The 22,556-nt window shown below is 34.7% G+C and overlaps 3 protein-coding genes across 3 annotated transcripts; 1 reads left to right on the top strand and 2 right to left on the bottom strand.

Annotated features, from left to right (window-relative positions):
- Nucleotides 1-1,498: 1,498 nt before the first annotated feature.
- On the bottom strand, nucleotides 1,499-5,775 carry LOC120335303 (uncharacterized). The gene is made up of 7 exons (XM_078109861.1): nucleotides 5,550-5,775; nucleotides 4,984-5,128; nucleotides 4,637-4,670; nucleotides 4,489-4,563; nucleotides 4,002-4,109; nucleotides 3,485-3,627; nucleotides 1,499-3,218 (listed from the first exon to the last, which is right to left on the bottom strand). The coding sequence occupies exons 1-7, from the start codon at nucleotides 5,723-5,725 to the stop codon at nucleotides 2,964-2,966; spliced, it is 936 nt and encodes a 311-aa protein (XP_077965987.1). The 5' UTR covers nucleotides 5,726-5,775; the 3' UTR covers nucleotides 1,499-2,963.
- Nucleotides 5,776-7,336: 1,561 nt separating this feature from the next.
- On the bottom strand, nucleotides 7,337-9,891 carry LOC120335327 (uncharacterized). Its single transcript, XM_078109999.1, has 8 exons — nucleotides 9,751-9,891; nucleotides 9,379-9,578; nucleotides 8,950-9,097; nucleotides 8,825-8,837; nucleotides 8,677-8,745; nucleotides 8,295-8,402; nucleotides 7,896-8,038; nucleotides 7,337-7,669 (listed from the first exon to the last, which is right to left on the bottom strand). The coding sequence occupies exons 2-8, from the start codon at nucleotides 9,540-9,542 to the stop codon at nucleotides 7,415-7,417; spliced, it is 900 nt and encodes a 299-aa protein (XP_077966125.1). The 5' UTR covers nucleotides 9,543-9,578; nucleotides 9,751-9,891; the 3' UTR covers nucleotides 7,337-7,414.
- A 665-nt stretch (nucleotides 9,892-10,556) lies between these two features.
- Nucleotides 10,557-14,220, top strand: LOC120335304 (uncharacterized). The gene is made up of 7 exons (XM_039402795.2): nucleotides 10,557-10,750; nucleotides 11,323-11,476; nucleotides 11,727-11,748; nucleotides 11,987-12,058; nucleotides 12,254-12,361; nucleotides 12,550-12,692; nucleotides 12,969-14,220. The coding sequence occupies exons 1-7, from the start codon at nucleotides 10,611-10,613 to the stop codon at nucleotides 13,221-13,223; spliced, it is 894 nt and encodes a 297-aa protein (XP_039258729.2). The 5' UTR covers nucleotides 10,557-10,610; the 3' UTR covers nucleotides 13,224-14,220.
- The last annotated feature ends 8,336 nt before the right edge of the window (nucleotides 14,221-22,556 follow it).

Here is a 22,556-nt window from a genome sequence, read left to right as displayed (position 1 = left end):
TCTAAATCGCGAGGCCAATCGCGAGACGTTTTTTCTCAAATTGCATATTCTCTGTTAAAGTTATTTTACATACAATAAACTTTTTAAAAAAAAGTGCTAATCCGGTAAGCTTTTGCGCGAATAAAATATTATTGAATTACCGTGTAATTCTGCGAATATTTTTCGAAGTTAAAATCATTCTGACAATGTGTCACTTACAGACGAATGTTATTTGTTAACAGAAGTAAACAACGTTTCTATGGAGACGTTCAGATCATCATTATTCAGTTGTTATTTATTAACGTTCTGCAAAATATATAATATTTTCCAAATAAAGCACGATATACCATTACAAGAAAGTGTGTTAAAACAAGGTTTGGTGGTTAGCACAAGTCGTCTATGTGCGTCCATGCATGCCTCACATGGTCTATAGATTTTAAATAAAAACTAGAAAATTTTCACGGTGTTATGAGATGCCATATTTTAAGAAGCGCCATAAATGAATAAAAAGAAAAAATAGATGGTATTTATCATTTCGGAAACGCTGATATTCAATGTATGCATCAGCCCGATGATGTCATGTCATGGTGAGACTCCCAATCAATTGTAATTCTTTAACAATAGAATATTTTTCAAAAAGCAGCGAATAATAATACTAATTCGGAAATGTGCAATGTTATACAATACCAGTTTTTTTTATACTTATGTTTTTGCTCAAAATCATACGCGTGATTTATGTTAATATAATCCATTACACGTGATCTTTACGTATTCATGTTAAATTAACTTGACCAACAAGATAATCGTGTTTATTTATCGAGGAGTGATAACCGCAGAGTCAGACTTACGCCCGTGATGTAGAATCTTCATTTTCAATATAAGCCTACATGACATGTACAAAAGCGTTACGATGCTAAATTTCTTCATACCACGATACCTGTAAGCGTTTGGGGTATAAACTGCAATAGAGATAACGGTTATGTTTATTCATAATATTTTATTCAATTATTCCTCTGCAACATATAATAAATGTGTGAATTGTTTATTTTCCAGGTGTAAAATACAACATAAATTGAGCAAACTACACATCCCAGTTCTCTTTCCGCGACAAATGGTTCGCAAAGTATTGATTCACATTGAGTCTCAACCATGAACGAGAATTCATACACAAAAAAGTGAAAACTCTTTGCGAAATAACCTGATCGGTTAATCGCAGTGGTTCTCAACCTTTTACCGACGCGTACCACTTCACTGTTTTTTTCACTCTGGCCGCGTACCACTGAAAAAGCCCCTTTTTGGCGCGCCTTATGGCACAAAACATGCGCTACGGGAGTATTTTATAATGTGGCACTACATCTTTAGTGACCTAATTCGCAAGACGGACGAAAACATGCCCATCCCATTCGTTCGTGGACAATGGACCGTTCCCCGACATTTGACCCCCAAAAAATTCTTCCTATACTTTACCATTGAAATTTTTTGGGGCTATTTTAAGAGTGTTTTTGCAAGTTGGCGCCTTTAAAATGGGGTATGTGTTTCAAACCATCATTATGATTCATCGCATACAACAATCTGTTTTTGAAAGTATCGGTAAAGAATTTTGGCCTAGTCTATCACAGCTATTTCTACACTAATTTTTTTATTAATGCAATTAAATTAAAACCCCTAGGAAGACAGAGTGATCATTGAATTATTAGATTTATATTTACGTTTCTGAGACACAACTGAAAACTAACGAATAGAATTCAAAAACGCGAAAACGAGGTAATGTTTACGACAACGCTTGAAAATCTATCTGAGTGAGAAAAGTGCCTGAGCGGATGCAAAAAGGGAGCATTGTTACGTCACGTTCTGCATCTTGCTGATTAGCCAATGTCACGAGGTAAACAAGGAAGTCGATGCTCTGGGCAGGCGAGGGCAATTTCTAAATGCTGGACTGGCCTCTAAGACGTTTTTCCGACCCTTGACCCCAGAAAAATTCCTCCAATACTTTACTATTGCAAAAAGATTATACTTTTTTTCGAAAGTGTTTACCTTCTTTTTCATTAAAATTATTTGGCTTACATGCACTGATAGCTTAGTTTAGATTAGTCTATCGCAGCATTTGCGAGACTCATTTTTGATTACAGCAATTAAATTAATGCTCCTTTGAAGATATAATGACAATTAGGATATTTCATTCACAAATACTTTTTTGAAACGCAACTGAAAACTGGAAAATGACACGCAAAACTACAAAAACGAGGCAATGGTTACTGATTGTTGCTGGTTACGGAAATAAACAAGGAAAGTGATGCACGGGAAAACATTCATGAGGGCCGTTCAGCGAATACATACAGTATGGAAGATAAAGCGTTGTCGGCGTATTTTGGCCAACTCAAAAGTTAATTGTTGCAATAATTCAAAGCCGCTCGCGTACCACTTGATCATCTTCCGCGTACCACAGGTTGGGAACCACTGAGTTAATGAAACCGTAATAATGAACAAGGAATTTCGTTTTATATAGGGAAAAATATGCAGGAAACTGATCTGTGGCCCATGCCCATGCTTATGCTATTTCGTCTGGGGGCCATGGGCCCAGGCTGGGAACTACTTGTCTAGGTATTAAACAAGATTTCAGACTAATTGTTCACCTAAAATACATAGTGACAGCTTTTTACAAATTGAATAAAAAGAATCAGGGGGAAAAGATTTTTTATGCTAATACCTTTTTGCTAAATTTTTCCATGACAAAATGTCAGTTTGTGAAATGACAGAAAAACTTGAAAACCAACTCGATACGCTTGTGGAAATATCAGGGACATGACTGCAATGATAAAAGATGATATACAAAGGTAGTCATTTCATATCGTCGTCTCCTCCCTTTTCCCAAGATAAGTACAACAAAATTTTCATTATTTTTAATTAATTGATTTTATGTTTCGACATTGTCGATGAAAGCTTGTATTTTATTACTTTATTTAACTTTTCTTGTTATAACAATATCATAGTGTACAGACTACACATCTCAACTCTCTGCCTGCTACAAAGGGTTCACAAAGTAGTGAAGGACACTGAACTTCAACCATCTGCAGGGATCCTCCTTTCTGATCTCCTATCGTGCCCGGAACAATTTGAGGTCTTTCGTCCACACAAATGAACTCAGTCGAGTGCTTGTCACTGTGACCGCTAGACATTATATATCCCGCATATTCTCTGTGCCAACCTTTGGGACAATCGTCTCTCCCAGGAATCATCATCTGGAAATGATAGATTTCTAAATGTCAGTTTTCAAGTACACAAATTATATGTATATATGTTGAGTTTACGGAAAGCCAGAAAAAAAAAATATTCTCAAAAAATATAAATTGTTCTACGATAGTATTTGTAAAATATTTAATTGCACTCATTTCTTCATTATTACAGGTATTTCAGTTCGGATACGACGATTTCTTCTCTATTCATTATGATTTAATAATATTTAATCTTGAAGCATGGATTTGTATGCATATAAGAATAATTTAACCTTTGATACTCGAGCTTCTGCCATGCACATAGCACATGGTACAGAATGAAATTGCAATGAATTTGTTTCAGTCAACGTCAAATCAAATAATTGATACATCCAAGCACCGTCTCGGAATTCGACTCCATAAACCGCAGAACTTCCTACAAATTGAAAATATAAAAAATGTACGTGTTACTGAAGTTTAGCACTTTTTTGTACTATCTTATAAATTTTTCGTTTGCGTAAAACACGGGTGTGCAACCAGCGGCCCGCAGAGAAGTGCCAATCTCTTTGCGTTGGAAAGCCTATACCAGATTACAATTTATCATTTATGCCTATGACGTTACAATGCCCCAACATCTAGCTTGTGCGAAGAGTACAACGCGTGTCATAAGATTAATAACCAAAATTACAATAACCTGCAACTATCAGAAATCATATGTTTGTTAATTTAATAATATAAATATTGTCACACTATCTTTGTATCCAATGAAGTCCGACATTCAATTACGTTTGAATAAATCTTTAATATTACCTTGAGTTCCCTCAACATATTTTCCTGGAGTGTAAGAAACGTTATGGTGAAGACACATGTAATTTGCTCCACTTCCAGTATGAGTGTAATGACTTGCTGCCATATATCCTGCATTGAATACAACAATCCCATAATATATTTCAAATGCCACATTTACTAAGAACGACGTGCCGTGTGTCGAATCATTATACATGAATATAACTGGTTCAAGTTAACACAAAATAATGAAAACGCAAACTAACATTGCCTTACTCTGAAATGTATCATTTAATTAAAAACTAAATGGACCTATAGTCTATCGTCGTATTTTTCAAACTTTGTTCATCCTAATCTGAAATTTCGCGACGTCCAAAACTAAAATAAAAATTAAAGTAAAATTCAATGACAGAGAATATTCAAAAAAAAAATTAAATACTCAATTGATTTTACACTGTCTACAATGTATAATATCTTTAAATATGTTTCTGCCCTAATTACTATTCGTTACCAGAATAGACAAATCTTGTGATCCCGTGATTTGGGCAATCTCTTCTTCCCCATCTCATATAAGTTATTCCTCCTGCTGAACAAAATAAATCGTATTAGAATATGTTTCAAAAGTAGTTCAACTTAACTTTCCACATTTTTAGACTTACCATTTTTGCGTTCTAAGTATTCTTTTCGTCCATTCTACAATAAATATTAGATTGGTTTTAATAAGATTTGCGATACACACGCGCCAACATGCAAAGAAGATGGTTAATGTAGCCCTGATAAACGTATTTGTACAAACATGAAGCAGTAGTGAATTGACGAGTCAACTTTTCTACAAACGAATTATCAAGACAATGAAAGCAACATCAGTCTGAGTCAATCCGCTACCAAGCAGGTAAACTAATTATATTTTTGACATATTTCTTCCATACCTGCTAATGACGTTTTAAAAAACAAACTATAGATACCATTGCAAAATTGTTAATTTTGTTGTCATTTGCTAACTTACTGAGGAATTTCTGTTTGATCTCTTCGTAATTACGTGCGATGCCATATGTGATTTAATGGAATCAGCAATTTCACGCTTTATTCTATGTTCAGCTACATCTCTGTCTTTAATTGCTGCTCTCAGTACTTGAATATCTTTTTCATACCTGTTGTACATATGGTCATTTTTTAGTTGGTATATCATCATATTAATAGTAACTACTAAAACAAATATAGAACCATAACTTGAACTCTAACTAAATATCTGATCTACAATCCACATTTTATTAGAAATTTAGAACTAGAAGAATTAAAATGAAGTTGCCTTTCTCAAAAAAAATGCGGATAAATTAGATGCTAATTGCCCTTAATATTGCAATAGGCATCGTCATACTTTGCACCTGTACAATGACAATAACATAAATCGTACATAACTTATGTTGTCATGAACACATTTAGTGGGACAGATAAATGCCCCAGACACATTTTGCGGATAGCTCTTTCCTCAAGCACTTATTATACAATCGCAGTATATTTTATGAATGCGCTTATTACAAGCTCTGTGCCAATGTATGCGAATTTCCCTACCTGAGCATTCTTTCGTTATTATGTGATATGAACTGCATCGTACTTCCCAGTAAGAATGCAAGGACAATCAAAGGTGTAACAACTCTGACAAATCGTATGACCATCGATGTCCTGCAACCTGCCAGATAGCGTGCTCTCAGTAATTCCATGTCATTTTCGGACTCCCTTGAAAACATGATATCTATAATATTGGTTTCAATTTATTGTGCTAACTAATGCCGCCTGAAACGTAAAAATGATAACGATGTGAAATGAAAAAAAAAATGCTAGCCTTTTTATAAGTGCATCTCACTTGGATATTTATTTGATCCATGTTAACGCTATGAGTCACTGAAACAGCAAAACGAGTTTGTCGCTGAGGTTCATCTTACCTAAGTAAAAATCCCCTACAATTGAACATGTCGTACAATTGAACATACGGATCACTCTCCGCATACATGTGCTATCAAGACTTTGTTATCAGTATAATATCTGTAAAAATAATCTATTCCCATTTCCTATTTTCAAAAATTACTTGCATTCTAGAAACTGTAACGCGGCAGTGAACGTGACCTAATAAGCCAGGATTGAGATTAGCTAGAATGAGCCATAAGATACAATAACAATGTCTGACTTTCCCTGCGGCAGAAATTTTTTGAATGCGCGGATAAAATATTATTGAATTGTCGTGTAATTTTGCAAACATTTTTCAAAATTAAAATCATTCTGATGATGTGTCAATACAGATGGATATTATTTGTAAACAAAAGTAAACAATGTTTTTATGCAGATGTTCAAACAGTTTTAATTTACTAACATTCTGCAAATATATAATATTTTCCAAATGTTTATACAACACGACATTCATTACAAATAAGTAAAACAAGGTTTAGTAATTATTACGAGTCTATGTGCGTTCATGCATGCCTCACATTGTCTATAGATTTTAAATGAACATTACCAAATTTCCTCGGTGTTATGAGATGCCATATTTTAAGAGGCGCCATAAATAAATTTAAAAAAAAAAACAGATGGTATTTACCAACGCTGTTATTCAGCATCTGTCCGATCCATGTGATGGCAAGACTCAATTATTTACACGCAACCAATTATTTACAATTCTCTAATAATCGAATGAATTTCAAAATAAAGAGAATAATAATACTAATTCAATATCTTATCGATGAAATTATTATTTGCTCTGCTCTAATGACTGACGAGATCTAAAGTTATGTACAACTGTTACTTCTCCAGATACACTGTAAGTTTGTTGAGGCATGTTACATATATTAGTACATCGACGTAGTCAGTGAGGTCTGGGGAGCCATATGTTTTATTAAATCGATACTTTGGCATTTGCAATGAAACACAAGCTTGTATGTTTCATCATTAATTCTTCGAAATAACAAATTTTTTATAGCATACAACAGACAATGTCAAAGTTGACAGGCACTTCATGAACACAGGATATAACACCCGTTTCAGTTATAAAATCGTCAAGTCACCATTATGTTATTATTTAATTATCTTTGACAACGTTTGTTTACACATTGGCGTTTTGATCCTTTGGTAATTCGGTGTTTCGAGCACAAATTAATACCCATAACTTAGAGAAATTTGTGGCCTTTTTATCACGATTTGAGCGTTTTATAATTCGACTAAGACAATTTCCTTGATGTAATATCATCCTTCCTTTTATCACCCACATGATATGTACAGAAGTGTCACAATGCTGAATTCGTTCATACCACGATACCCTTAAGTACTTGGGGTATAAAGTGAAAAAAGAGAACAGTTATATTTTTTCATACTATTTTAATTTTATCAGTCATTTGCAACATATAATAAATGTGTGAATATTTTATTTTTCAGGAGTTCAACACGACTCAAATTGAGCAAACTACACATCTCAATTCTCTTCCCGCGACAAATGGTTCGCAAAGTAATGATGCGCATTGAGTCTCAACCATGAACAGAAAGACACCCTTCTGATCTCCGCTTGTTCCAGGAACCACTTGAGGTCGTTCGTCGACGCAAATAAATTCGGTTGGATGTTTATCACCATGACTACCAGCCATGACGTATCCTCTATATTCAGTGGTCCAACCTTCCGGGCAAGTTTCCCGACCGGGAATCATGACCTGTAAGATTAGGATTAAAAACAATAAAAGCAATAACAATATTGAGGTGTTTATCGCATAATGACAATACTAAAAATTCGTTCGGGTCGTTCAAAGTGTTGGTAATTGGTATGTTGAAATAATTTTAAAAATATTGCAACGATTGATCGTTTCATCACATTTTCCTAATTAGAAAATTAAGGAAAACTCTGAGTTTATTAGCTATAAAACACTACTTGTTTTAAACCTGGTCAATTTTTCTTTCGGCCATGCATACGGCACAGGGAAGTGAATGAAATTGTAGAGTGTTAAATTCTGTATCAGAAAGATCGAATAGTTGATTCACCCAGTTTCCATCTCTGTACTCCACCCCGTACATATGCGAAGAACCTGGAGAACAGCATCAAATTTTAATACTCATTGGAAATAACATTCCACTACATTAAGTGAAGAAATTAATTTTGATAACCAAATTGCAGAGACATATCTTCAGATAAATTATTTGAAAAAAATAATTCGCTTTCATTGTTTTTATAAGTATATTGTGCATTTGTAATTAATAGCAGTAATCACAAAAAATGAATGGTTTGTGCTTCGATAGAAACAAGTAATCGGTATAATAGACACGGCAGTTAAATTATTATACCTTGTCCCCCTTCTACGTATGTTCCCGGAGTGTAGTCGACATTGAAATCAAGGCATATATGATTAGCACCCCCACCAGTATGTGAATAATGAGTTCCCGCTGCAAGTCCTGGATAAACGATAAAGAATCATATTTGTTCAGAAAAAAAAAATGAATATTAAAGAACATACGGTACATCATTTCTTATCGGTCATCTTCGAATTCAAACTCTCTACTGAGCTTAATATTTTACTGCAATTTGAAATGAGCCCACTTGCCATGAAGAAAGTGAACGTACTTTGCAATTTGACTGTGTGATTTTATACTAAAGTATATGAAGGGTTTCGAAGTTTAGGAAAAACAGATACGTTTGAATACAAACGTGCGTCTACGCTTCACATACCACTGTACACAAGTTTACTGTTTCCTTTACAATTTCGTCTTCCCCATCTAGTGTATGTTGTTCCGTATGCTAAATTAAGAAAATATGACGTGGTTATTGTTTAAGTGAATTTATGTTTAATAAAATAGCACGATTCTTTTATACTCACTTTGCCCAGGAATCTGAAAAAAAACAGACATAATGTTTTAGTTGACTTTTACATTTAAATAATATTATTGAAAGTTGAACCCAGGCAATGAAAGATATGATATCTAATTAAATGAGGTTACTCACATATTCGTCTTCGTCAGCATCTCTCTTCTTAACATCATGCTCCTGATTTGATTCGACAACTGAAGAAATTTCGCGCTTTATTCTATCCTTTATTTGCAAAGAACTTTTCTTAAAACTTGCCCGTAGAAAAGACAGCTCTCGTTCATACCTGTGTTATTGAACTCACTAAATGTTGGGCCTCAATAGCATGGGAGGTATGTTTGTAGAAATGGCTTTGTTTTCTAAATATTAGGCAATAAGTTAGTGAGTCAAAAAGTTCCCATCTCCTCTGAGAAAGCTCTAGAATCAATGCGAGTTTCCAATGAAAGGAATTTTAGTTGTAACATTTTTAATTTTGACAATAAAGGCATAGTGTCGACACAAAGCTATTGACGCAGCTATGTCAAATTTACTGTAGATTTTGATTCAAAATATGAAAGACGTACTAACCCTTCCATCCTTTGTTGGCTGAAAGACACATACATCATCATTGCAGAACAAAGTCCGATGATAGCCGTCAATGCTGCAAATTTTTTGATACCTTGTTTCCATTGCAGCGACCGGAAAACAGATATTTGCAAATCTCTAGAAGCATTCTCCTGTCTAGTCGCCATCAAGGTACAGAGCAGATAGAATCTTATAAGCAAAACCTGTAGGCAGACGATATAAAACTGTTAAACGTCCAAATATTTTATGATAACAATCTTGACATGTAATGCCAATGCAGTCTTTTTGATTTAGTAGTCATTTCATTCGTAACTTTTGTTTTTACTTGCAACGTTTCCTTTTCTAGTCAAAAGAATCTTTCAACTTATTGCATACCTTTGCTGTCGTTTATGAGAAGCTTTGGGTACACGACTTCAAATTGCTGATACAACTTAGAACCACGAACTTGTCATGTTCACAAGCAAATCGATAAAAACAACTTTTTCTAGCTTGAAGTTTACATTACTCTTTTAAATAAATCTTGTTTTGTCACAACGTAACTTATCCGCTCCTTCCACCGGAGGGTATAAGCGGTACTTTACGTTGCGGTTTGCAAAAGCAAGATTAGGTTTCGTAACATACTCGTAAAGGTTGTTCTTAATAAAGTATTACAGATTACAGCTATATTGGTTTTCGAAAACAACAACAAGAAATAATTCATGAGTCATAGGTTTTAACTTTCTGTGCGATAACATCAGGCGAAATAGAGTTGCAGCTACAGCATTTACAACTTAAAGCATTTAAAGTTTGAGCTAACGCAAGATTATAGAGAATTGAAAGATTACAGAAGGGTAATATTGTTCCGATTGACAATTCATTCAGATAATTTTTTCTTTTCCGTATATAGGAAGGTACATTGAGTTTATTATATCACCCATTTAGGAATACATAGTCTAAATACACATAGTTGCAACTAGATCATCTTTTGGGCGTATTTGCAAATTATTCAATAGAATTTGCTCCATGAAATAAAATACCAGAATAGAAGATGGTACAAAAATCAAGTTTGAGTGCCTGGCTGAGTAATTATAAGTTAATTTTATATTGAGTATCTTTTAAGCCGTCTAAGCTATAGCGTCAGATGAAAATTTATTAAAACACATACAAAATAAAAAACATTTATTCATTTCATTCCGAAGTTAGCAATATTTGAAGTATTGAGTTTGTTTTGTAAACTGCATGGGCCGACTCCAACAATGTTGGATTTTGTTAATATTTCATGTAGTAAAAGCAAATTAGCTTCCAAAAATTTTTACAACCTGGCATGGATTTTTGCAATAGTGGCTTGTTGTCTCAGTACGTTTCTTGCCATTAAAAATCACGAAAGAATGAAAAGGTGAGCATTTTGTTTACTCAAGAGAAACTTGACAATGCGATATAACCGCATGTACATTTTGCAATTCTGTTCTCCAGTTGAAACTTTCAGCTTTTATAATCCCATTACCTTCAGAATACTATGCTTTTAACTGTATGTAACATCATTGGCTTCTATACTCATTTATTACACACTTTGTCATTTGAAATTATCAGAGAATAATTAGACGCCATGATCGTTTGTGTTGCAAGTATTCTAAAATATGGGGCCGAAGACACTTATTTAAAAAAAAAAAATTTTTAAACAAAAATAAGATGCATAAAGCATAAAAGGTAAATAAATATTGAATTCACCCGAACATACTGCGGATTTGACAGTTCAGTGATTAACGAAAGTTTCAATCTAATTTAACTTTGTTTATTGGTATCAAATAGCATGACTGGCCAATATTCAAACGATGTTGTTATTTTTCATTCAATCCATATTCAATAACCTTAGATTTATATTAATCATTTTAAATGAAATTGTATCCCTTTTTATGTAAAAGTTTGCAACAAATTATTTGTGCTTTGTAAAAGTTATAATATTTGCAGATTTGAAAAAACGTTGCTAATAACAAGAAATATAGCACAAAAACAAAACGTTTTGACGCAAAGTCGAATTAAAAGAGAAATACAAGAATACAGGGATGGAGAAGTTCCAAAGCTCGTAATTAAGAAAAATGAGAAAAAGAAGAAAAAACCCATGGTAAAATTTTTCCTTGGTTATTCTTGGACAATCCATTTTTCCGATCACTAAATGCTCTGTAAATGAAAAACATCTGCGGGAGAGTTGCAAATTTACCAATATAAATATCCATGTAATCATTTGGCAGGAGTATGGCGTATTATGAATATGACTGAGTCGGGAGAAAATAGGGGTCGTTATACCAGTATTTAATCGTTTAATAAAATCAATATAATAAAATTATTGACAATACTAATTTATTTATTTTTAGGAGAATCTTGTACTGGAGAGTGGTGAGTATACGTTATGTACAAAATGAATGTTCTAATCATTAGTGTTAGTGCAATTGGTGATTCGTAATCGAAACTACAAAATAGATTTGACGAGAATCAGTAAACCGTTCTGCATTGACTTTTGAGCAAAATATTTGCATAGCAAAATACGTAGCTACTATATATAAATAAATACATTGGACAAACAGTAAATTAATGTGATGATAACGACCGTACAAAAACTATTTTACATGTAAAGGCGGAACTACATACGTGAGATGGGGAAGGAGAGATTGTCCCGAGAAAACCCTCACCAGCATTGTATACAGTGGTAATGAATACGCTAGTCTTTAATATTATGCAGCTGTCATGCTGACTTTGGTATTTTCCAAATGGCCACTTACTTTTTCTATGATCGAATTAATTAATTATCGTTAAAGTTTCCTTATCCTTCTGTTCAACATGAATGGATTGCTAGTTTATTTAAATGTACCGAACACCAAACCTGAGTGGCACATTTTTAAAGGTGTTGCTGCTGGTACCCATTATTCACATGGCGGAGGCGCTGCTAAATACATTTGTATATTTGGAAACATAACTTATGATCACGGAAGATATGTGGAAGGATCTCAAGGTTTGTGCCTAATGTTATTATACTTATCGCTAATGTCATTGACATAGAAAAGTAATTTTTTGGGAATTAATTCCATAAAGATTTCATTCTGTTAGTTTAATAATTTTGCAGTGGATGAAGAATTGACCAAACGACATTTTGCAACTATGCGATATAAAAATTGATAACTCAAGCGTTAAAAATTGCAGGGTCCTCTCACATTTATGGAGTTGAATACAGGGATAGCGCATGGACGTATCCTTTGTTTAACCTGTCGGAAACAGAAAATAACGCTTTACAATTTCACTCTGTACCATGTGCTTTATGCATGGCAGAAGCAATGGTGGCTCAAGTATGTTGAATAAATATTTATTATTGTTATTACACATGACTGGTTCAACGCAGTAAAGGTTCAATAAACATTCCACTATTTCGTTTATGAGAAATATGCGATTTTACAACGATTTTTGTTAAATATCTGAATTTCGATGGTAAAGGAAAGGAATTTATACCTCGATCAACGAAGTTAGTCGCAGTGTGAATTTACATGTTGATTTATAATGTCAAAACAATATACACGTTATGCAACCAACTGCAATATGCGTTGATATCGTTTTGAAATATTTAGATAATGATCCCCGGACGCGAATCCTGCCCTAAAGGCTGGATGTTGGAGTATCGAGGTTACATCATGGCTGGGGGACACGGAGACACTCACACTTCGAATTTTATATGTGTCGACGAAACACCTCAAGTCGTTCCTGGAACCAATGCAAACGATAAAGGATCTTTTCTTTTTATGGTTGAACCTCAATGCCCCTCACTACTTTGTGAGCCTTTTGTGGTTGGAAGAGAGTTACGATGTGTAGTTTGTACAATGTAAAAATATTCTATAAAATGGTATAATTATCCTGTATAATTTTTTTTGCGTCTGTATGACTACGAATATATGTGATCTTCTTGACTGTTTTTCATTCATCGTGTATGCCAGGACTTCTCAAACTAGGGGCCACGAAGAGAACACCAATTTTACACTAAAGTACCTTTATACTTTTACTATCTATTGTACTTTTTTAGACACTTGATTCGAAATACAATTATATAAACTACTGTTAAAGTAAAATCTCACTATTCCAAGTGAATACATCACCATACTCCAAAAATCATTCATTGTCTTCAATTTTGTTTCAAAAATAACACTAGGAATTATTTTGGGGCGTGTCTTTCATTTCATTTTTCAAAATAAAAATGCGAAGTAAAGAATTATGATACTTTTAAATATACAAAGAATGAAAACTAATTTCCACTGACCTATACGGTTTTATTTAAAATAACTACTAAACATGGTTCACTAACTAATTAAAAAGACTAGGAAAGATTTTTGCTATCGCCTAGGTCGGGCAACCCCTGGCACTTGGCACGCGAGCCCATTTATTCGGCACGCGAGCGAATCCTCGGAAATGAGATCATGTTTCTTCAGATATAAAGTTTCAAAACTATGAATTGTCTGATGAAACTAGGTGTTCGTTTATTCATTATCGTATGTCAACAATCCGTTATTTATTTGAACTTTTTTTTTCCCTTTCGTGACATATGGCTGCACAGAAATATAATAGGGGGGAAAAATGAATGAGCTCTCGAGAAAATTTGTCGAGAAGAACGCAGCAATATTTTGGTTGCATTCTTATGTAATATAGTTCGTCTGTACCACCCTTTTCTTCATTTCTTCTCGATTTAAGAAGTTGAACAGCTCATGTTGGTTAGAGTTACCTGCTAACTCACTGTTATAAACTGATTTCGAAAGAAATATAAGCGATTAGGGAAGGAAATAGAAGAGAGAAGTGCAGATAACGGACTATTGCGTGATTTGGATGCCATTGCCGAAACTTTTTCGTGTCTTACAAACTTTGCAACTGCTTTACTCTTCATGTTTTCATCTACATATGCTTGTGAATCTCTGTTCTCCGTTATGAACATTATCAAGTCTCGTAGCAATAGTAGTCTGAAAGATGAAACCAGTAGTTCGTGTATTTCTTTGAGAGTTACAAAATATAAACAAAATGTAAAATCTCTATCATCGGTAATGCAGCAGCAGAAGTCTGACTGATATTTTTTTTTTAATTGTAAAGCTGTCTGTACATGTTTAAAAGGTTTATAATTGTGTATTTTTGCTTTGAAAGTAGCAAAGCATTGTTTTTAATTTTGGTCGTACGGGAAAGGATTTTGTCATTAAATTTAGCTGATTTGGGTGCGCGAGCCGAAAAAGGTTTCTCACCCTGACATAATCGGAAAAAGTTTTGCGCTATCAACTAGCTCTTATTTTAAAACGAGGGCTTATATTAAAATCATTTTTAAAATTCAAGATAAGGCTTATTTCCGGTGAAACACGATAGAATCATCGCGCATGCTTAACAATGCCTATTCCGACCGTAATCCCAATTTGCGCGTGCTTACAAAACAATGCCGGATTTTATCGCTAAGCCAGCGGTTACCGAAGGCGATTTGTCGAGTGTGGCTCTAAAATTATAAGATTTGTTTTGAATATTAACTAATATATAATTGAATATTTTACATATTTTATTTATTTCAAATGTTTTATTGCTTCTTACTATTGCAAATGATGTGTATGAATCAAGAAATTAATTTTACTTTTCTGTGTTATTCACTTTCTGTTACGTAGCGTCCAATGTTACACTAGTAGAGGTGAATCCTACTTGCTGCAATTTCGTAGGCTGCAGTTTATTATTCGTTCACTGAACCGAGTTTAGCGAGAGTGCGTGATTTCTTAAAGCATATTAAATGAAAATCAGGCTGAGATAGGGAAGAGAAGTTTTTTTTATTCTTCAGGCCTACATGTTTATGAGCTTTAAAATAAAGTACATATCAACGATAAAAGTGTGTTTAATTCAAAGGCAGCATTTTTTCGTGTAGGTGCCCAGTGAGTTTTTCCTTGATAATTTGGCGTCGCACGTCTGCTGCTTTGTGTTAAATTTTAAGAGTGAGCAACAATGCTGGATCTGAATCATGCCGTCGGTGGCCAGACATCGTATTCATTATCATTGATGCCTGTATTAGTTAACGAACATTGAGCAACGACTGGGCCTTCTATGCAGCAAAAAGTAGTCACACCCATCCCACTAGCATTCGAGTAACGTTAATCTGAGTAAATAGGTGTTCATTTTTGTTATATGGTAGGCCCTAATAGTAGTGAAATTTAATGTATCAGTAAAAATCTCAAAAAATGCATATTTCGAACTGTTTAGCATTATTGCCGTGAACAAGATCCACGAAAAATTTTAGTTTACTGAAAGGGGCCGCGAGCTCAAAAGTTTGGGAAGACCTGGTGTATGCCATAATAATTTTCTACAATTCAGAGAAATATTAAAATTTGACGAGTGTTAAAGTTATGAATGTTCGTTATCCAATGTGTGTTAACTCTATGAATTACATATGCAGTCGGTGTAAATTTTGCAAGTACCAATAGTGATACATATTCCTATATGTAGCAATTTAAAGCATTGCCTCAGTAAATCACAGCAATTACATTTTTGCTGTATCATTCATCTGTATAATTATTTCCGGTAGCGTGCCAGTATTTTGCCCGACCTATTGACCTTCAATTTGACTTGTAGGCCTAATTCAGATTACTGCTATATTATTACATCGAGAATCGCATTCACTTTATTTTTGTATTGACTTAAACATTGCGTCCGTTTAACTTGTGTAGTAATTTATTTGTTATTGTTGACGCCGTAATTTCCCTTGATTGACTGTGTGCTTCTACACACTCTATTACGAAACAATTGAGAGAGTCTACGTGGGTAATTGCTTTCCCAGGCATGTCTCGCTTAGACAGGAATAGTTTCGGTAATTTGCTTTATATAGCGCTTCACTTTTGCAGAGAATGGCGCTCGTTTCGTTGTCATTTGTAAGTAAGTTAAAATTGTTCAGCGACCTTGACTTTCTGTTTTGACAGTAGGACTATTGAATAATGTAGATTATGGCTGCCCCACATAGGCCTAGTTTAAGGATATTTTATGTGCAATAGTTTGCATTTGTGATTGTTTTTACTGTTACAGTTTATTTAATTGATTTGTTCGGATTTCTTTGACGAATGATTTCATGGTCAACTTATGATAATTTAAGCCTGGAATAGCAGAAAAATTCGGCATGTTATAATATGTAACTTTTTTCTGATTTGAAGGCTGCAAGTTATTTAATAGTAATTTGGTTCCATTTGCTAATTAACTATGTCTGCTAATTGTGTTCATAAATTTGAGTGGGCTTTCTAAAGGCCGAATTGTGTATGATTATTTTTTTATTATTTCAAGTACCTTGTATTGATTTGTTTTTACGTTTGTATTAAGATAACCGTGTGAACTGTATACTTCGAGTTGTGTGATTTTCTGGTTTTGAGGATACAAACTTGGGGCTTGAAAGACCGCGTTATTAAACTGTTAATAGAAATCTAGTGTGTAGTCGATGTCGTCCAGGTCACAAAGAACGGTATTGTAAATGTTACAATATGTTTATATTACCTTATTCTCTGAAATATTTCATCATGTGTTTTCTAACGCGGGGCATCTAATACACCTCCTTTACTAATAACACAAAGCACGGTTAATAATGGTAACTAACCACCCAAGCACTTTAGCTCTCTCATTAATTTACCCAGTTCAGCATTTTTGCTTCTTGTAATTCTGCTTTATCGGGGAATACCCTCTTATCCTCTAAGTAGGCCGAATGCTAATCTCATGTACAGTAATTTGTGATGCGCGATGTTTGTTGGTAAACTTCCCAAATCGTCGCTCATCAATATTAACAGTACTCCGACAATCAATATTTTAGAACAAATGTTCAATTAGATATTCTTTATATCGCGCCTTGGTTCCCCGGCGCTTTCCTTTCTCAGTGAAATGTGTTTCAATTTAAAAAAAAATTCAACTTTGCGTGGTATCTTTTTACTGAAAGGAGAAACATAAAGTAGACTATATTGACCATGACTTGATGGACTTGAAATTTTGATTACCAGACGTTCTCACGAAATAGCAGATATTTTTATCTTGTAATATAGCCACAAAATTTCCGCAACGTATGAAATAAAGTTAATAAATATATTATGATTGTTTCCCAATGTGCAGTTTTGACTACCCGATGAAAAGAATTGTATGTAATTCGTAATTCCAAAAAGTTTGCAGGAAGTTGAAAATAAATTAATCGTGTGATAAAAATCCAATCCCGCAGCACCTTAACATACTAGAAAATAATGAAAAAAAAAACGGGTGGAATAATTACCTGTAGGTTTTATACATAATCTATAGACGGGTACATGACTAAGCTGAGAAAACCACATGAAAAAAGAAATGAAGGCACCACTGGGATAGTTTTGGAGACAATTGTCATGACAGATTTCATTTTCGCAAGTCAACCATTAGTCCAACATTAAGCGTTTCTATTGAGAAATTAACACCGATATTGAGCCCTGACGTCTATGGTTGATTCCGGACCGATAACCTGCGTTAGGTCTGAAGTTTTTATGGTAACATTATCATCGATGAACAATGTGATTTTGTCACAGTATTTTATAGCGTATGCCAAATATCTTTTGTGTGTAATGATATTTCCATGCATATCGAATATTTAATATCATGACATTTGTCAAATAATATGTGATAAGTAGTGAGGCCTCTAGTAAATATTGATTGATAAATGTATTATTTTTGAGATCGAGGTGGCGTTTTAAAATTTTGTGTAGACAACGGTTCAATAGATTAAATGTTTACATTAGTTTGGTAACATTGTGTCTTATGTGTATTAACCAAACTTATTGGAATGTTTGATTGTATCAAGGTTTAAACCATTAAAGTAAATAAGAATTAAAACTCGAGTTGGTGTAGACAAAGAGCGATGACCTTCGTAGACGGGGCGGTGACCAACTTACCGGTGAACATCGGAAGTGTTGCTGTATGTCTGCAGACGGGATAGGACAAAGACTGCACCAGGTCAAGAAAATCGCCGTGGAAGAACAGCACTTCGGAAAAACGCAAGCTGCAAGTAGCTTAGTCGTTCCCTATCCTAATTAACTAATTCAATGAATATTAATTAGAAACAAGGATACTGAAGCATCCCTGAAAAACAACACTAGTCCAGAATACCAGTCCTCACGTGGAAGTCTCCAATCAAGAGACTAAGTATTGTGTGTTTACATGTCATACTTAAAAAGACATTTATAGCAACCAGTGTTTAATTAAATCAAAAAGGAGAGGGGGATGTCGGCAGTCCGCGTGGTCTAAGTTTTAGTTTAGTTCGGGCTCGTTCTATTGTATATCGTCATCGGGATGATTATCGCTAACTCGTCGTCATCATTACTTATCGATTTTAATAACCCCTAACTATCGATCGATAAGTCTTCAGTTTCCAACCGATATTCTCGTTACTGTGTTGTTGTTTTTTTGCATTCGACGTGTCGCATTTTTCTCTTTCCCGTGTTATCGTTTTACGTATTCATTTTATTATCGTCCATCTAAGCTCAGCGAGATGTTTAGGTTTGCATTTCCGGTGGTAGCAGTTTAGGATTTTATTTCTTATGGCAATTTAGGATTACATTACCTTTATAGCGTTGTGGTTTGAATTCATTTAGTAGTCTTCGTTTATAACGGCCTTTGGTACTGTATTCGGAATCGTTCTATATAGTCCGGCAGATAAGGGGACCTTTTTGCCCCAAGTTTGATTTCAGACATAAAGTTTATTTGTGATTATTCATCTTGGGGTGATTGCCCATCATTTCTACATGGGTGTGGAGTTTACAGCCTTGAGCAATTTTTTTACGGCTCGATATTTGTATTAGTGTTTTTCGTCAAACCTGTGCATCATAATGACGCACAACCTGAACCATAACCTGTTACAATACTATGTTGAGGTTGTGCGCAATCTTGGTGCGCAAACTACGCAAGCACCAAATTTACTAGGAAATAAAATCAATAACTTTAAGGTATTTATTGAGATATTTGTATTAGTGTTTTTCGTCAAACATGTGCACTATAATGACGCACATCCTGAACCATAACCTGTTACAATACTATGTCCAGGTAGTGCGCAATCTTTGTGCACAAACTACGCAAGCACCAAATTTACTAGGAAATAAAATCAATAACTTTTAGGTATTTGTTGAGCCCAGCTTTGGGTCGCGACCCATATACAGTATATGAAAATACTGTCGAAACATACGCGTAAAATAAAGAGTAATATTTCAAAATACCCGTTTTTGTTTCAATTAACAATACAAGCCTGCTAATGCAGTCGCCAGTGGTTCAAGTGGATATACACTCGGTGGAGAACAGTCAATTATTTGTTAGCGAGAATTGTAGTTCGTTCTTATGTTCCATGCCAATGCTTTTCAAACTACCAAAGACTCTCAACACTTTTGCTTCTTCTCTTCTATAAAAATACATTGTTATTATACGTTCGCATTTCATCTGTTTGTTCGTGCCCCCAGATAACCGATCAGCGGCCTCCAAGGAGGACGGGGTCCCCTTTTAAGAAACCCTGTCATCAACTAAAAGAGGCGACCGTGCTTCTCTTGCCTGTTGTCATGCTGTTCCTGGAATTCAGCTACAACAAAAATTTCACGAAAACGGATTTTTAAATTTTATGATTTTATTAATATTCTCAGCAATGAATGATATACGGGTGGTAAAATGCCAAGTTATTCCAACAACATGATCATGTTTTGCAATTCACAACCAATATTTTGCATGTAACTTTGTTTGACAGAGCCCCAAGAGCTCTAACTACAAATATCAAAAATGTGATGCCGAAAAAGTCACATTACAACATTGTCAAATGTGTAGTATTTACAATAGATAACAGGTTTACCAAAAAGAATTACACGAAAAATAGTAAAATAAAGATCAATTCAGCAATATCTACTTGGTGATATGCATCTGTTGATGATTTTATGTGTTTGTTTCGGAAGTTCAACAACAGAATTAATTGTGGTTGTTGGGGATGTTTTAAAAAAAAGTTGCATGGAAAAAAGTTTTCACAAAATGTCAAGGTTTGATAGTAGTAGAGAAGTAGTAAAAATACTTTCATGTTTTTTTTTTCATTTGATAACCACGCCACAGAACTTCCCCGATAAGTAGACGCAGCAATTGCGAGAGGCAGAAATGCCAAGATGGGATTTCATCGCATTGCAAACCAATATTAGCAATTCTTATATATTCGCGCATTCCCATCTGAACAGCGTGGAAAAGATTATACCCATCTACACACTTTAAGAACTATGTCAGATTGGCGTCATATTATCGAATATCAGTAAAGAATAGTGCAATAGAAAAAGACATATAAGAATATATATTTAAAAACATTTCGTCACGCCAACTGCAGTCCGAAACTTGAGTGGGGCTTAGATACCAATTGGCGCTCATGTACAATGGTAAGACTGTAAGAGGCACGCGATGGAGCAGATACTAAGAGTATCCATCCCCCAGTTGTCATTTGAGTGGGTACTGCTGTTTTTATTGCAGATGTTACTGATCTTTTTGTATTAAAGATTTACTGGCATCACCGATTTAAGGATGTTGGAAACCAACACGCAATATTACAAAACTTACTTTCAACACGCGGTTTGAATGAATGAAAATGCTGAAACTAGTATTCTTTAGAACAGCATACAAATTCTATGGAATGAAATCATACACAAAAGCTCGTCAAAAACTTATAGCTCAATAATCAAGTGGAACTCGATGCATGTGCGCGTTACTACGTACAACTATGTTGGCATAACAGGTGCACATCCCGGTTTCGCATACGCATACCCTCTATCTCCACAAAAATATGATCAATTGTCAATATATAAATTTTGCCAAAGTTAATGCAGCACTGAAAGGTTGCGATTCTTCCAAAAGAAAACACGTTGCACATCTTTAGATATCAGTGGATGATTTCACATGGCCTTGTTCGGGGTGAAAGACGAGGTCAAATATTCCAATCCAATTCAACTAATAAAATATTTCCCTAAAAGTCCCTAAGCTTAAACTAGGAAAACGAAATGCCAAATGTAGTTTGAAGAGCGCAATAGAAAGTGGCTAGATGCTGGTCGATAGATCTTGGCTTGTATTAGTGAAATAAACTACCATTTATTCTACTAAAATTGAATTTCTGACATTGTAAGGAGATTCAATGTTACTATGTATGCAAAACTAAACCATGTAGCTATGGCATAATTTTTTTAACAAAAAGGCGCTCCTGAAGTATTCGTACCAAGATGGCGCACAACCTGAACATTGTATGTTTGCCAGGTTAGGGTTCAGGATGTGCGTCATCTTAGACCGAATACTTTAAATTCACTTAAAAAAAATTGCTCAACAATATATACTCCACACCCACCTGGGTATCATTATATATGTCATATACATTATATCTAAACAATAAAAAAAACTTTATGTCCAAAAACAATGTTAAGGTCAATTCTGCCGGAAGGCCACAAACCCAGAAAAATGGGGAAGGGCAAATTACGCCTTTGCGATAATCTCCACAGAGTACGAGCTCACAGCAAACATCGCCACTAACATATCCTCAGCAACGCGGTTCACCGCAGAAACAATTGAATATACATGAAACAACCCCGCAGTATTAAAGAAGCTTATATAATAGCAAATAAAAAAGGTGGGCTATATAATTTTTAGAGCAAACTAAAATTTTCACACCGCTTGGGCTGTACATCACACCAGTAACGGCCAATCACTATCAGTGTGTTACATGTGCAAGATTCCATGGCAGATCGCGACTAAGTGCGTGGTAAAAGCAATATTATGGATCAATGACTATGTATTGGGCAAAAATGATGGAGAAGAATGGGTAATCAAGTCAAGAATGAGAAAATTGCCTGATAATTTATTACAAGAATGCGAGAAAAAGTGGTTTCGATTGTTGAACGGTTACAACCCGCTGTAGGCTTCGTTACGCGATGTAAATGAGTTGAATAAGTACCTCGTCTCCCAAGGGTCCCCAACATTAGAGGAAGGAGCTAGCCTGTGCAAGATATATTTTGGGTACAGATCAAAAACCTAGGATAGAACCTATTGGCAAAAAAACGTCGCACTGGAACTCGGAACCCACTCAACAAGCTGCACCCAATGCAGAAACAGCCCAGATTAGTTATTATATTATAAATAGCCATATTTTAGCTGCTGGCGGTAACGTACCAAATTTA

The sequence above is a fragment of the Styela clava genome, chromosome 2, assembly GCF_964204865.1.
Source record: "Styela clava chromosome 2, kaStyClav1.hap1.2, whole genome shotgun sequence".
Classification (NCBI taxonomy): Eukaryota; Metazoa; Chordata; class Ascidiacea; order Stolidobranchia; family Styelidae; genus Styela; species Styela clava.
Note: the sequence above shows the minus strand (reverse complement) of the source record. Positions and strands in the feature narration are given on the sequence as shown.